General features: G+C 47.5%; 1 protein-coding gene across 1 annotated transcript in view; it reads right to left on the bottom strand.

Annotated features, from left to right (window-relative positions):
* The window catches only part of EGFL6 (EGF like domain multiple 6), a 66,825-nt gene that overhangs the window by 16,287 nt on the left and 36,125 nt on the right, over positions 1-14,413 (bottom strand). The window contains exons 5-7 of the mRNA XM_047765641.1: positions 13,012-13,131; positions 9,629-9,763; positions 7,448-7,570 (exon numbers count right to left, since the gene is read on the bottom strand). Coding sequence (XP_047621597.1) covers positions 7,448-7,570; positions 9,629-9,763; positions 13,012-13,131 — 378 coding nt within the window. The remainder of the gene's footprint in view (positions 1-7,447; positions 7,571-9,628; positions 9,764-13,011; positions 13,132-14,413) is intronic.

The following is a 14,413-nucleotide window of genomic DNA, read 5'->3' as shown; positions in this document are numbered from 1 at the left end:
GACAAGAGGGCCATTACTCTTTTCAACGAAATGTCCTAGCTATTTATCAATGTGACAGCCTGTAGTTAGAGGTTTGAAAACAACTAGTACTAATACAGATACTCCATCATTACTCGTTTTCCTGTTTCAGCTTTTGTGCCAGAGGTGACATGATAAGCTCTCACCGTACATCGACATGATCCCACCGCGGGAGGCCCCACGGTGTAATTCTGTCTGCGGGTCCCTGATTCTTTTCTCAGGACTGAGTATGAGAAATTAACAGGAAATACCCATTCCCTGGGAATTTCCTTTATGCAATCAGCAACGTAATACTAGAGACCTTTAATAAAAAACGAGGACTGGATTTCAATCTCTATCAGGCAAACGTCAACAACTGCTTTAGTTTCTGTTGTAAAGATTTCATTTCTTCCTACTGAAAAACAAAAAAATCAAGCCATTACAACCTTTGTGGTGTTAGCGATTTGGCTCCTTCGTATGTAAAGAGAGTCCGGACAAGGATAAAACAAACTACGTACACGCATACTGTGAATGGATAGATTTGGCTGTATCTAGGTACTGCTGTTTTATTTATTATTATTATTATTGGCCACACCCGTGGTGTACAGAAGTTTCTAGGCCAGGGATCGAACCCATACCACAGCAGTGACAATGCTGGGTACTTAACCCACTGAGCTACCAGTGAACACCTAGGTGTTGCCATTTTATTTTATTTCATTTTTTTTTTGTCTTTTTGCCTTTTCTAGGGCCGCTCCTACAGCATATGGAGGTTCCCAGGCTAGGGGTTGAATCGGAGCTGTAGCCACCGGCCTACGCCAGAGCCACAGCAACGCAGGATCCGAGCTGCGTCTGCGACCCACACCACAGCTCACGGCAACGCTGGATCGTTAACCCACTGAGCAAGGCCAGGGATCGAACGCGCAACCTCATGGTTCCTAGTCGGATTTGTTAACCACTGCGCCACGACGGGAACTCCATAGGTGTTGCTGTTTTAAATGTGACACAGCACAGACTTCCCGCTGTGGTGCAATGAGATTGGCAGGGTCTCTAGAGTACAGGGACACATGTTCGATCCCCAGCCTGGCACAGAGGGTTAAGGATCTGGCATTGCTACAGCTGTGGCTTAGGTTGCAACTGCAGCTCACATCTGATCCCTGGGCTAGAAACTCTGTACGCTGTGGGGTGGCCAAAAAAGGAAAAAAAAAAAGGAAAAAAAAATGTGACATAGCTGATACTATTTCTCTTGAAAATTTCTTGATTGCCACATCATCTTTTTGAGAATATAAAAACAGGAGAGGAAGGTGCAGTAGGAGGGTCTGGCACATTTGGGGGATCTCGGACATAAAAAGAGGGCATTCCAGAGTTTTCAGCTACACAGGCCAGTCTCCTGCAAATGAACTTGACCATATCTCTCGGCAGAGGTTTGAGACGTCTCTAGCCAGCCACTTCGTCAACAACTTCGACGTCCTGGAACACCCTCCCTTTAGAGATCGCTATGATGTGAGCACATCTCTCCCGGGAGCAACATGACCCTGACGATCAGGTACCTGTGCTGAGCTCACCAGGTGCTCTCCCCGCACCTGGCGGGAGAAACACTCCTGCCATCGGAGCTACGGACACGGGCCTGGACGGAGGGCCTTAACCGTGGATGAGGGAGGTACCATGAGACACAGGGATGGGGAAGGGGCTAGGAGAGCAGAAACGACTGTGCCGGGCAGGGGCCTAGGAGAGGCATCCACCCTCGACGAGCAGCCACGGGTCCTGGACACACAGCCCTGGAGCCCGGTCTCCTGGGTATGACTCCCAAGTCCCCAGACCTTCTAGTCCCTACGTTCTCAAGCTGATACGTAACTGCTCTTTGCCTTTATTTATTTATTTATTTTTGCTTTTTAGGGCCCCACCCACAGCATATGGAGGTTCCCAGCCTAGGGGTCAAGCTGGAGCTGCAGCTGCTGGCCTACACCACAGCCACCGCAACGCCAGATCTGATCGGCGTCTGCGACCTACACCTCATGGCAACGCCGGATCCTTAACCCACTGAGCGCGGCCAGGGATCGAACCTGCAACCTCAGGGTTCCCAGTCCAATTCGTTTCTGCTGCGCCATGACGGAACTCCTGTCTCCCCATTTATAAAGCTGGGATCAGAAGAGGGTTTTTGCGAGGTTTAAATGAGCCAATACATGTCAGTTACGAAGATCAGTGCCCGCCATATATTTGGCCTGTGTTTGCTGTTACTTTGAGAATTCATCACTAGAATGTGGGAAATCTTTTTACTGAGTTTAAAAAATCTTTTCCAGGCCGTACCTCCCGACTTGAAAGAAAAAATATCAGAATGGCCTGCTCAAAGCCACGCCTGTGTTCTTCAATACGCTCTCTATGAACTGAATTCCTAATGACTACAGCCCGTTTCCAACGACGAGAGAAGCTGCTCTCCAATGGGAACAATAGTTGAATCTTGGGAAAGAAGCCACTGCCACCATTACTCCTACTAATGGAGCAAGCCCTTTAGGTAGACGTTTATTTATTGTGTATGGATTATTTCATGTCATCCTCGAAAAATATGAAGGGCCAGATACTATTACTCGATTTTGCCTACACGGAAACAGACGCTGAAAGGTTAAAGAGTTGGTCTGCGGTCCGCAGGTAGTAGGCCAGGGAGCCAGGAATCCAGCCAAAGTAATTTGATTCCAGGAGCCATGTGTCTGGTGACTAAATGACATAGTATCCTTTCCTAAACTGACTGCTGCTACCCAGGTCGGGGAATATCAAAGTCTTTTGCTGCTGCTGGTGGTGTTTTTCAATTTTATGGGGCATGTGGATGTTCCTAGGCCAGGGATTGAATCCAAGCCATGGCTGCAACCTACGCTACAGATGCGGCACCGCTGGATGGTTTAACTCACTGCACCGGGCTGGGGATGGAATCCGCACTTCCCCAGCAACCCAAGTCACTGCAGTTGGATTCTTAACCCAGTGCACCACGGTGGGAACTCCAATATCAAAGTTTTAATTTCTTTACTATAGGTGCTGTCCAATTAAGACCAAACTACCTCGCATGTACTATTAATACTTATTATATTACAACAGTAAAAACACACACATCAATATTTAGGCAGCTTCATCCTGTGGGTACAGATGGTGCATAAGGATAATTGACTAACTCCTCTTCTGCAACCACCGTGTAGACACGGGACTCTTCCCAGTCTCATAACAAAAGGCTGATTATGAACTCGTAATAAAAGTTGCTATATTAATGTATAACAGCAATTCACGTGGCTACAAATATATTTTACAACGTAACATTTTCTAATGCTGGACGCTAACTGGATATGATTCTGTCATTCGTGTATGACTTTTCTTGGCCCATAAGGGTGGATGTTTTAAGCCATCCTTTAAGTCATATATGTTAAGACTTTAAGATCAACTTTCAAAAGAGATATGGCTATTGATTTCACAGAGACGCAATCGAAACAGAATGGAAAGGACTGGGTAAATGATACAGTGAATGACCCTGAGACTGTTTTCTCTTGTAAATAAAATTTCCGGCAAAAGACTAAGAAGTGATTCTGTTGCAGAAGGGATATAACAAAATGAATGATTTTCAGATTCTCAAAGAAAACGCTCTGATGAATCTGAGGTTTCAAAGAATCAAGAAAATTTTGCTTTACACAACAAATGCTTTGAATTGGATGGTTAAAAAAAACCATTAAGTTTTCTTGACATAAGAAATGTTTGGGATGATGTGGGATTTATAATTTCTTTCTTTCTTTTTTTGTCTTTTTAGGGCCGCGCCTGGGGAATACGAAGGTTCCCAGGCTAGGGGTCTGATCGGAGCTGTAGCCACAGCAACGTGGGATCTGAGCCTCGTCTGCGACCTATACCACAGCTCACGGCAACGTCGGATCCTTGACCTGCTGAGCGAGGCCAGGGATCGAACCTGCAACCTCAGAGTTCCTAAGTTGGATTCGTTTCCATTGCACCAAGACGGGAACTCCCGGGATTTATAATTTATAAACAATGGGCTACGACATAGGAAATGCAGGCTGCAAACAGCTACCATTTGCAGGCATAAAGATGGTATCTTCAGGGAGTTCCCTGGTGGCTCAGTGCTGTCACTGCTGTCTTGTGGGCCTGATCCCTGGCCTGGGAACTTCCACGTGCTGCAGGTGTGCGGCCCCCCCCCCCCCCCCCCCGCCAAAAGCCAGGGCTTTCATGTGTACATTGATAACACACAGTGGTTTCAAGAGGGACCAAATGATCAAAAAGGAAGAGGAGCCCAGGTTTCCTCTGACCAGTTCTTCCTCACCGCTGTGATTCTTTGGCCTGGGGGCAGGGGTGGGTATACGGAGATGAGTTACCCACTTACTGAAACAAGCGTTTTCCTGACGGATCTTTTTTTTTTTTTTTCCTATGCAGAGCATTTTTTTGCATTGACCTTCACAGGATTTCATAGTAAAGGGTACTTAGCTCTTAACGAATATGATTGAAATTGTGCCAATAACAGTCCCAAGCAGAGCTGACTTCATTGACCAGCGACGATGCGCCCAGCTGAACCAAGCTCCCTACTTACATTATCTCATTCAAATCTCACAATGAACCTCCGAGAGGGGTACTGGGTGGAATGTAGGGCTCCCCGAGCGGAATCTGAGACAAGGCTTTGGGTACTGGTGGTTTACTGGGGAGGTGCTTCCAGGAGGCAGAAGGTGGGGGAGACAGACAGGAAGGGAGAAAAGCCCCAAAAGGTGCCTCAGTGGGCAGGTAATCACTGTGGGTAACAGGTGCTAAGTCCTGTTGGGACACCTGGGAATCAACACAGATCCCAACTCAGAAATGTCCCACTGCGTACGGGGGAGGCTGGGGGATTTATGCACAGACTTCTGGCCCCCACGTCCTGAGGGCTGTCCCTGAGAGTGAGAACTTGGGGTTGTACCTCCAGGGGTCTGGGCAACCTCGAGAGAAAGCTGCAGAGAGAGTCCACAGCACTGGGGCTCAGGGGACACACGGATCGTGCACCTGCCTCAGTGAAGTCAGGGAGCGCCAAGGAACGGCGGTCTGGCCCACGACCAGCGACCACCCACCCGCCCCCAAGCCAGGTCTACCGTGAGCCACATTTTGCTAAGGAGGAAACTGAGCTTAGAGGTTAAGCCACTTGCTAATGGTCACAGCCAGTATGGGGCACAGCTCAGAGTGCAGGTGAGGCCTGCCCTGCTCCTGAGCCAGAGCTGGTGACCGTTACACCACACAGCCTGAGACAAGCAGGGCCGCAAGGGACATGTGCAAACTTGGAGGCGTGAAGGAAGCCTTGACCACTGATCCTGTATGGAAAGCTGCTTTGTTCCAGTTCCTCCCTGAGGGTCTCTCAAGACGACAGCACCCTTCCCCCACCCCACCCATGCACAGCCCTGCACCGGCAGCCCATCTCTTTCTTAGAATCAAATTTCTGGACATATGGGCACATCTACACAGAGGGGCAGAACTGCAGCATCGAGCTGCCGGAGTAGCCACTGAATCCCATCCAGCTGAAGGCAGGAATCCATACCTGAACCCTGGGGTTTCCTACTCCACTCTGAGATACCTGGGGTGCATTTTTTTTTTATGGCCACACCCACGGCATATGGAGGTTCCCAGGCTAGGGGTGAAAGTGGAGCTTCAGCTGCTGGCCTACACCACAGCCACGGCAACGCCAGATCTGAGCCACGTCTGTGACCTACACCATAGCTCATGGCAATGCCAGATCCTTAACCCACTGAGCGAGGCCAGGGATCGAACCCGCATCCTCACGGATACTAGTCAGGTTCTTAACCCACTGAGCCACAACAGGAACTCCTTTCCTAGTTGGGATCCTTCAACCTGCTGTGCCGGGCTGGGGATTGAACCCATGCCTCCACAGAGGCCTGAGCCGCTGCAGTCAGATTCCTAACTCAGGGGGCCATGGCAGGGAACTCCCTGGTGTGCATTTTTTAAGAGAGAACACAGCCCTACCCATTGGCCTTGGTTGGCTTTGGGAAGCCATTTTTCTTCGCCTTCCTTAAAATATTTACAAGCACGATTCGTGCCTTCCCACACTGTTTTCTTCTTCCAGGCTAAATTCTGCCCAGGTCTTTGGGCAGGTCCTCACGGAATGTGACTTCCAGGCTCATTTTCTTTGCCTCTACTCTTTCAAACACCCTCTCGCCCAGCGCCATCTGCCCCAGCCCGCTGGGGGATGAGGAACCTTTGATGGGGGTGATGCTCAGTGTCTGTCACGGTGCAGACCATTCCTTTTTGTCATCACGGAGGGGCCGCTCTGCTGAGCCACCGAGAGCATCAGACAGAGGGGGGCATGGGATGTGATACAGGTCAAAGGACAACCTGCAGCTGTGTTTGTTGGAACTTGTGGAAACTCCGCTAAGGGTCTAGGAGAAGTGGGTCAGGGCAGTCAACAAACCTTAGCACGTGATGGGCCAGTGCTAAAAGGCACATGTTCAGAGGATAACCTGGGTGACTAAAAACAGCGGGACACTACTGGCCAGGGGAGTGACGGCACTGCACTTGCTGCTGCCTTGTCTGGGTCGCCATTCCGGGCGCTCAGCATCATTTCTAGTTTGCTTCTCTTTCGGGACACGTAGCAGGATTGCATGTATTTTTGTCCCTGCTTCCGAAGTGAATTAAATAAGAGCTGGGGTGTGACTGTCCATGCTTCTTTCCCTACCGTGACAAACCCTAAGGCCTCGGATTGACACCGTGGTACCATAAGATGGTGGGGTCTCGGTCAGCCTGGGTCCCTGAGTGACTCCACGGGGAAGGAACGTCCTGACAACTCTCCCCGGATAGAGCATGAGAAGGAGACCGTGATTGTTGCTATAGCTGTTAAGAGCAGTGACATTTTCTTACTGTACCTTTGGTGTATCAATTTCAGAGTTTGCCACCTAAGCATGAAGGAATTCACCAGCCAGAACACCAGGACTCTTTGCTATATACCAAAAAAAGTGAAAAGAGGCTTGGGGATGATGATAAAATGACATCAGTGCCATCATACTTTGAGTCAGTTGTACATTCTGGAAAAAATCCTGATGCACAGAAAAACCTCCTGTGGTTCTAAGCCACTGACATTTCAGGACTGCTTGTTACTGCACCGTAACCTAGCCTACCCTGACCAATACACCTGCTCAGTGTCATTTGTGCGCCAATCTTATTTTCAGCATTTGAAAGTATGTTGCGACCAGAAAAATCTCCAGCACCCTGGTTTACTTTAAGTGTCGTGCTTACAACGTGCGTGAGAATTGGAGATGTGGTCTGGTTAGCTGAGAAGACAAGTCTGAGGCAGAGTTAAGTTTCTAAACACTGCACGTGTGCACCTCCCCACCCCCGTGATGCCAGACACAGAGAGTGGGAGGGAGAAAGAAGGGAGGAAGGAGACGTGGAGAGAAGGCTTTAGGGGAATAGCTCAGACACCACAGCCACGTGTACTTACCAGAACACTGAAGTCCACTGCCTTTATATCCCTGCTTGCACTTACACTTGAAGGATCCTAGGATGTTGAGGCAAGTGGCATGGAGGCTGCACGTGTGGGTATTCGCAGCGCATTCATTGACATCTAAAAATGTGAACAGTCCCGTGAACACAGTGCCTTGTGGTAAGAGCACTTGCTGAAAGACTACCCCTTGAACTTGAGCAGCCCAGGGCCAACCACTCCACATGGCCAGCGAACCCTGTGTGGCCTGGGAACTGAGAGGCACTGAAGGCTCCCGGTGCCTTGGCCCAGAGTCCTGGCTTTGCCTGCCACCCAGGATGTAGGGGCCAGGTACCTCTTGCCTCCCCCACAGCGACCTCATCTCCTGCTTATCAATATGACTGACCTCTCATAAGATGTTCAGCTTTTATGTCTTAAACGTTTTCACTGGTCTACCTAAGAACTCAATAATAATATCAGAAATTAAACTCTATGCACGGAAGGGCTGGGAACTCCTAAGCAATAAGGAGCAAGATGGGCTTGGAACCACTGACGTCAGCTGAAAAAGTGGGGCATTTTTTTCCTAGACTGCCAGGAGCAGGGTCAGGCTGGTCTGAGCTCGCCTGCTGGTTTTACACTAGGGAACTTTGCCAGATTCCACCCAGATGAGCGCTTCCCTGGCCTTCATCTGCACCCCACTTTCTGTCTATACTTATCACAGGCACACAAAGCAGGCTATTATTTTTATACATGATTTACAATGTTCTGCCAATTTCTGCTGTACAGCAAAGTGACCCAGCTAGACATATATACACATTCTTTTTCTCACATTATCCTGCATCATGTTCCAAGTGACTGGATATAGTTCCCTGTACTATACACTGCTTATCCATTCCAAATGCAATAGTTTGCATCTACTAACCCCAGACTCCTAGGCCCTCCCCACCCCCACCGCCCCCACCGGCAAATGCAAGTCTGTCTTCCACGTCCGTGATCTGTTTCTGTACTGTTTTTGACTGAGCCACAAGGGGACTCAGATGCTCATCTTAATCACTTTGCAAATTGCCAAGATTTGTCTCCTCTGGAAGCTCTCCGCATGGATTCTCACCCTGTCCTGTGGGTCCCTCCCTTTAGGTGTCGGGAAACGGGTTCCTACTCAGTGACATGGCCTGGCTGGGTGACAGAGCTGGAGGGGTCTGCAGCAGCGCCTACGCTCCCAGCTCACAAGAAATGTGGATTTTATGAGCTGGTCTCAGATGGCCTTTGTGTTTGAGGGAAGATGTAAGATGGTTCAAAACCCAGGAACCAAGTGCTGTCCCAGCGTGATTACATAGGACACACCCTGGGCAGCGCTAGTGGAGGGTTGAGAGAAATCCTGCCTTTGCCCCACTGTTAGCTTTCCACATCATGCACACATGTTTGTCACATGCATGCTATGTAAACAGGAACTGGAGTTCCCTGGTGACTCAGGAAAGGCTGGTTCATACATTTTTCTAAAGCCACTCATGATAGAAACTTATGAACAGACCACTGAGATCAAGGGTCTTTTTTTTAGGGCCACACCACAGCATATGGAAGTTCCCAGGCCAGGGGTCAAATTGGAGCTGCAGCTGCCAGCCTACATCACAGCCATGGCCACTCCAGATCCAAGCTGTGTCTGCAACTTAACACCACAGCTCACTGCGATGCCAGATCCTTAACCCACTAAGTGAGGTCAGAGATCGAACCCACGTCCTCATGGATACTAGTTGGGTTTGTTATTGCTGAGCCACCATGGGAACTCCCCGAGATCAAGGTTAAACAGGCCTTGTTACCCTTCCTTTTATCACATATCAATATGCTTCATTGTTCCCATTTTTAGCTATACCTGGAGACAGAACCAAAAGTATAAACAAAACAAAACCAACTGAATTTTTGAAAAGCTCACAAAAATCACCTCAAGCTATCTGCCTCTGTAATAGAGCTATCGAGACTCAAGCGCTTACTTTACATCTTCACTTAACTGGCTTCATATACTTTAAGTCATCAGAGTTCCCTAAATGCCAGAAACTTAAACAAATCCTGACTTTTGCTGTGTTGTTAAGCTGGTCAGTACAGCAGATGGTCCGACTAACAGACTGAGCTGGTGTCAAAACATCTGGAGAGAACGCCTACAGGTTTGACGAGGAGAAGAAAAACATACGAGGTGCCACCAATTCTTACCTACACAGTCATATCGGCCACGGATATATTTCAGTTCAAAACCAACATGACATTTGCAGTAGTAGCTTCCAAAAGTGTTCACGCATCTTCGATTGTAGGGGCAGACGGCTTTATCAGAGGTACATTCATCAATGTCTAGGATGGAGAAGCAGGAGGTTGTCAGGGAAAGCAAGAAAACACTCTCCCCCTGGCCAGACACTCACGTGCACACGCCCACAGCACGCATATGCACGCGCAGCTCCTTCCTTGGAAAACTCGGATTCTTCTGGGACCAACATATCTCCCCGGAAGCGTTCTAGATCTTCCAAGCACACACGTGGCCCTTCACTTGACGGACCTCTATCCCTCTCTACGTCTTGTTTTAGAGGCCTTATCTCCCTGCAAAGGCACTACTTATACGCCCATTTTCTCCCTTGCGAGGCCTGGATTTTTCTGGGGCAGGGAGCCTACGGCAGGTACTTGGGACATATACCTTACACTTTGCTGATCAAATTAATATTTTTCCAGCTATGCATATTGTATGGCAAACTCAATACACACACATGTATTTATTTATTTATTTTCTAGGGCCGCACCCACGTTCCCAGGCTCGGGGTCCAATCGGAGCCGTAGCTGCCGGCCTACGCCACAGCCACAGCCACGCCAGATCCGAGCTGAGTCTGCGACCCACACCACGGCTCATGGCAACGCCAGATCCTCAACCCACTCAGCGAGGCCAGGGATGGAACCTGCATCCTCACAGAGACAACTCTGGGTCCTTAGCCCACTGAGCAAGGCCAGGGATCAAACCCGCAACTTCCTAGTTACTAGTTGGATTTGTTTCTGCTGCACCACAATGGGAACTCCAAATACACACACATTTAAATTTTGCATTTCACAAAAGAATCATTTCATTAGCAAGCTCCCCTCAATGCTGCCATATTGTCCCAAATCACAGAAATGTGGTTTCCTAAGAATGTACTTATACATAAATCATGGGTCAAGTGTAATGATGTAAGGCTGCAATTTCAGCAGACACGAGACTTCTTTCTTTTTCTACCACGGCGAGTCAAGCCACAGAAGGGCTTCCAGCATTGCTGACCAAACCATTCACACTCAGGTTTTGCCTTAAATTTCAGACGTCAAATCGAATAGATGTTGTTCTGGAACTATGGCTAAATGATGCAACTTGGTGCTGGACTGACCAAAATTATTGTGCAGGGGTCACTTTCATGGACATCATCTCTCCTTTCTAATAAAAATGGTACCCAGTAAGTCAAAGAGGTGGGCGGAAATTTGGATTCAGTCTGGTCACGAATGAGCCTTGTTATACAAATCTGATTTTTACTGACGAGTACTAAAGCCTGTGAATCGAATTAAATCTTTCACTACTCTCAAAGAGGAGAGCCGAATTTTTAATTTACAGAGATTGTTGAAACAGTGTTTAAATGATTTCGGATCTATTTGGCTGAGCTTTCTGAAGGTGGTTTATCAACTTACATACATTTAGAATAAACACCAACCACCTCCATTGAAAAGTATTTCTTTCGCAGTACAGAAGGAGAATATTAAGTCACACTAGTTGCTTATTTAAATCAAAAACGATTAAGAACTCCTTCAACATTGTTTGATTGGACATCCCGTTTTGAGGCTATGTGCTCACCTGCTCTAAAAAGTATGCATATGTAGTGCAGTACAGTTAAATATAGTACTATGAGCATACACAATTTGGTAGCTGAAGTAAAATATGCAGGGTAAATGTTATTAAGTTAAAATAACTTTTATCACTATAATTCAAAAAGATACATGCATCTCTATGTTCACAGCAGCACTATTCACTATAGGCAAGACATGGAAACAACCTAAAGGTCCATCGACAGAGGAGTGGATCAAGAAGATGTGGTACACACATGCAATGAAATACTACTCAGCCATCAAAAAGAATGAAATAATACCATTTTTGGTAACATGGATGGACCTAGAGATTATCATACTAAATGAAGTCAGAAAGAGAAAGACAAAAACCATGTGACATCACTTATATGTAGAATCTAAAATGACACAAATGAACCCATCTACAAAACAGAAAGAGACTCACAGACAGAGAGCACACTTGCGGTTGCTAAGGAGGAGGGAGGCATGCGGGCTTGGGGGGGAATTAAGAGTTTGGGATTCGCAGATGCAAACTAGTATATATAGGATGGATAAATGATAAGGTCCTACTGTATAGTACAGGGAACTATATTCGGTATCTTATGATACATCATAGTGGAAAAGAATATGAAAAAGAATGTATATATAAGTGAATCACTTTGCTATACAGCAGAAATTCACACAACATTGTAAATTGCTACACTTCAATAAAGTAAACTTTTTTTCTTTTTACAGCTGCACTCCCTGCATATGGAAGTTCCTAGGCCAGGGGATGAACTAGAGCTGCAACTGTGGCCTATGCCCCAGCCACAGCAACAATGGTTCCAAGCCACTTTTGTGACCTATCCCACAGCTTGTGGCAATGCTACATCCTTAATCCACTGAGCTAGGCCAGGGATCAGACCCGTATCCTCATGGAGACTATGTCAGGTCCATAACCCACAATGGGAACTTCATTAAAACAAGTTTTTTTTTTTTTTTTTTAAAACTTGAGCCACAGTGGGAACTCCAATAAAATAAGTTAAAAAAAATTACTTTTCATCTTTTTCCTCTATGGCACTGGGTGATTCAAAAACAATAGAGAGAGTTCCTGCTGTGGCGCAATGAGATCAGTGGTGTCTCTGGAGCAATGAGAATGCAGATTCAATCCCCAGCCAGGCACACTGGGTTAAGGATCTGGCCTTGCCACTGCTGTGGCACAGGTCATTAACTACAGCTTGGATCTGATCCCTGGCCCAAAACTCCATATGCTGTGGAGTGGTCAAAAAAAAAAAAAAAAAAAAAAAAAAGAAGGGAGTTCCCGTCATGGCACAGTGGTTACTGAATCCGACTAGGAACCATGAAGTTGCGGGTTCGATCCCTGGCCTTGCTCAGTGGGTTAAGGATCCGGCATTGCCGTGAGCTGTGGTGTAGGTTGCAGACGCAGCTCGCATCCCGCGTTGCTGTGGCTCTGGCGTAGGCCGGTGGCTACAGCTCCGATTCGACCCCTAGCCTGGGAACCTCCATATGCCGCAGGAGTGGCCCTAGAAAAGGCAAAAAGACCAAAAAAAAAAAATAGAGAAGTGCTCTTTCTAGCATCATAAAGCATGCCTAAAGCATAGGGAGGTTAAAAAGTCTGAGAAATGGACATAAATCTGTCATTTTAGGAGCTTTCAATGTCTAGTCAACAAGCAGGTTGCAATGAAGGAAAACGGAGGAATTCGGTAAAGGGAGAGTCGGGGTTGGAGAGGAGGCGATTCGGGCCACTCTACCTATACAAGCTCTTCTGTTTGGGGCCAGGCGGAGGCCCGGGGATGGACACAGACAGCGCGGCCCTGCCTCCGTATCTTCACAGCCGTACTGGCAGCTGGTCATGGCGCATGTCCGAGAGTCTGCAAAAGGAGGCATGGGTTAGCCTTTCCTGGAGGCTCCTGGGAAGAGGTGATTAATAAGTGCTTGCTGACCGAGAAACGACCTCTGACCTCTGGAAGGTTACAGGTAACATACAGAGTGGTATCAGAGGATCAGCTTCATTCTCTGAGTCCCACGTGGAGAGAGAGCCAAACGGAACCTGGGCAGGGGTGGTGTCTTGGTGGCCCCACTGGTTTGTTGTGTGGGCCAGTGCACTGCACTGGACTGTCTTCAGGTAGAGCATGTACCCCTCAGTTACCAAAAGATGGCATCTCTCCTCCTGTATAAGCTCCCATCACGTCTTTAGGTCACCTCGCTGTTCTCTACTAGTGGTTGAAATGCAACCCCTGATGCAGATGATCAATCTGAATAATGCAGATTCTCGCCATCTCTCCATTCCTGCCTAGCCTCAGTGAGAGTCACTTGAGCCACAAAGCCTTGTATTTTAGGTGCCTGATCAGCTGTCTTAAAGCCATTCCTATCACTGAGGCTGTAAAGCCAGTTACCCGTCTTTTTCCCAGTTTCCCCTGCAGCAACGAGGAGTGGCCATATGACTCAGCCGTGGCCAAAGAGATATTAAGATAAAGACGCTGGAGGGAACGGAGCTTCTGAGAAAGATGCTGCTGCACGATAAAAGGGACAGGCATAAAGAGGCTTGTGTTCCTTGGCATCACTCCTTTCCCCTTCCTCTTGCCTTCCTTCAATATGTATGTGATATCTGGAGCTGGGGCAGCCGTCTTGTGACCATGAGGCCACAAACATACAAATGAAGTCAGCACCTACCCGGAGGATGTCAGAGACCAAGTCTTTGCTGACCTGTTTTACAAGTGCTTGCCTCCAGCTTTTTAAAGTAAATGAGATAATTTAGTTGGCTATTTCTGTCATTCATTGCTAAATAGATCTCACAAGAATGCATGTTCTTAGCAGGGGTCCAGTGTGTATGGATCATAAATGTCTGAAACAGAGGAGCAGGGTAAATATACTCTTTATCCACCTGTATCCAAAACATGCAATCACCCAGCTGGATCAAAAAGACTGCAAGGGGCCAGCTGAAATGAAATCAGCCTCCAGGAGAGAGGCTCAGGTCTACCTGGATACTGTGGGCTATAAACAGGGAGGCAGAGGCAACGCTTACACATATACAGCAACAGATAAAGAGGGTATAGGAACGGATACATGGGCCATGGTAATGTAACAAACAATCACAGATGAGTATATTTCTAGTTTATTCTTTCTCTCTCTCTCTTTTTTTTTTTTTTTGGC

The sequence above is a fragment of the Phacochoerus africanus genome, chromosome X (assembly GCF_016906955.1).
Source record: "Phacochoerus africanus isolate WHEZ1 chromosome X, ROS_Pafr_v1, whole genome shotgun sequence".
In the NCBI taxonomy this organism is placed as follows: Eukaryota; Metazoa; Chordata; class Mammalia; order Artiodactyla; family Suidae; genus Phacochoerus; species Phacochoerus africanus.
This window is presented reverse-complemented; position numbering and strand designations above follow the sequence as displayed.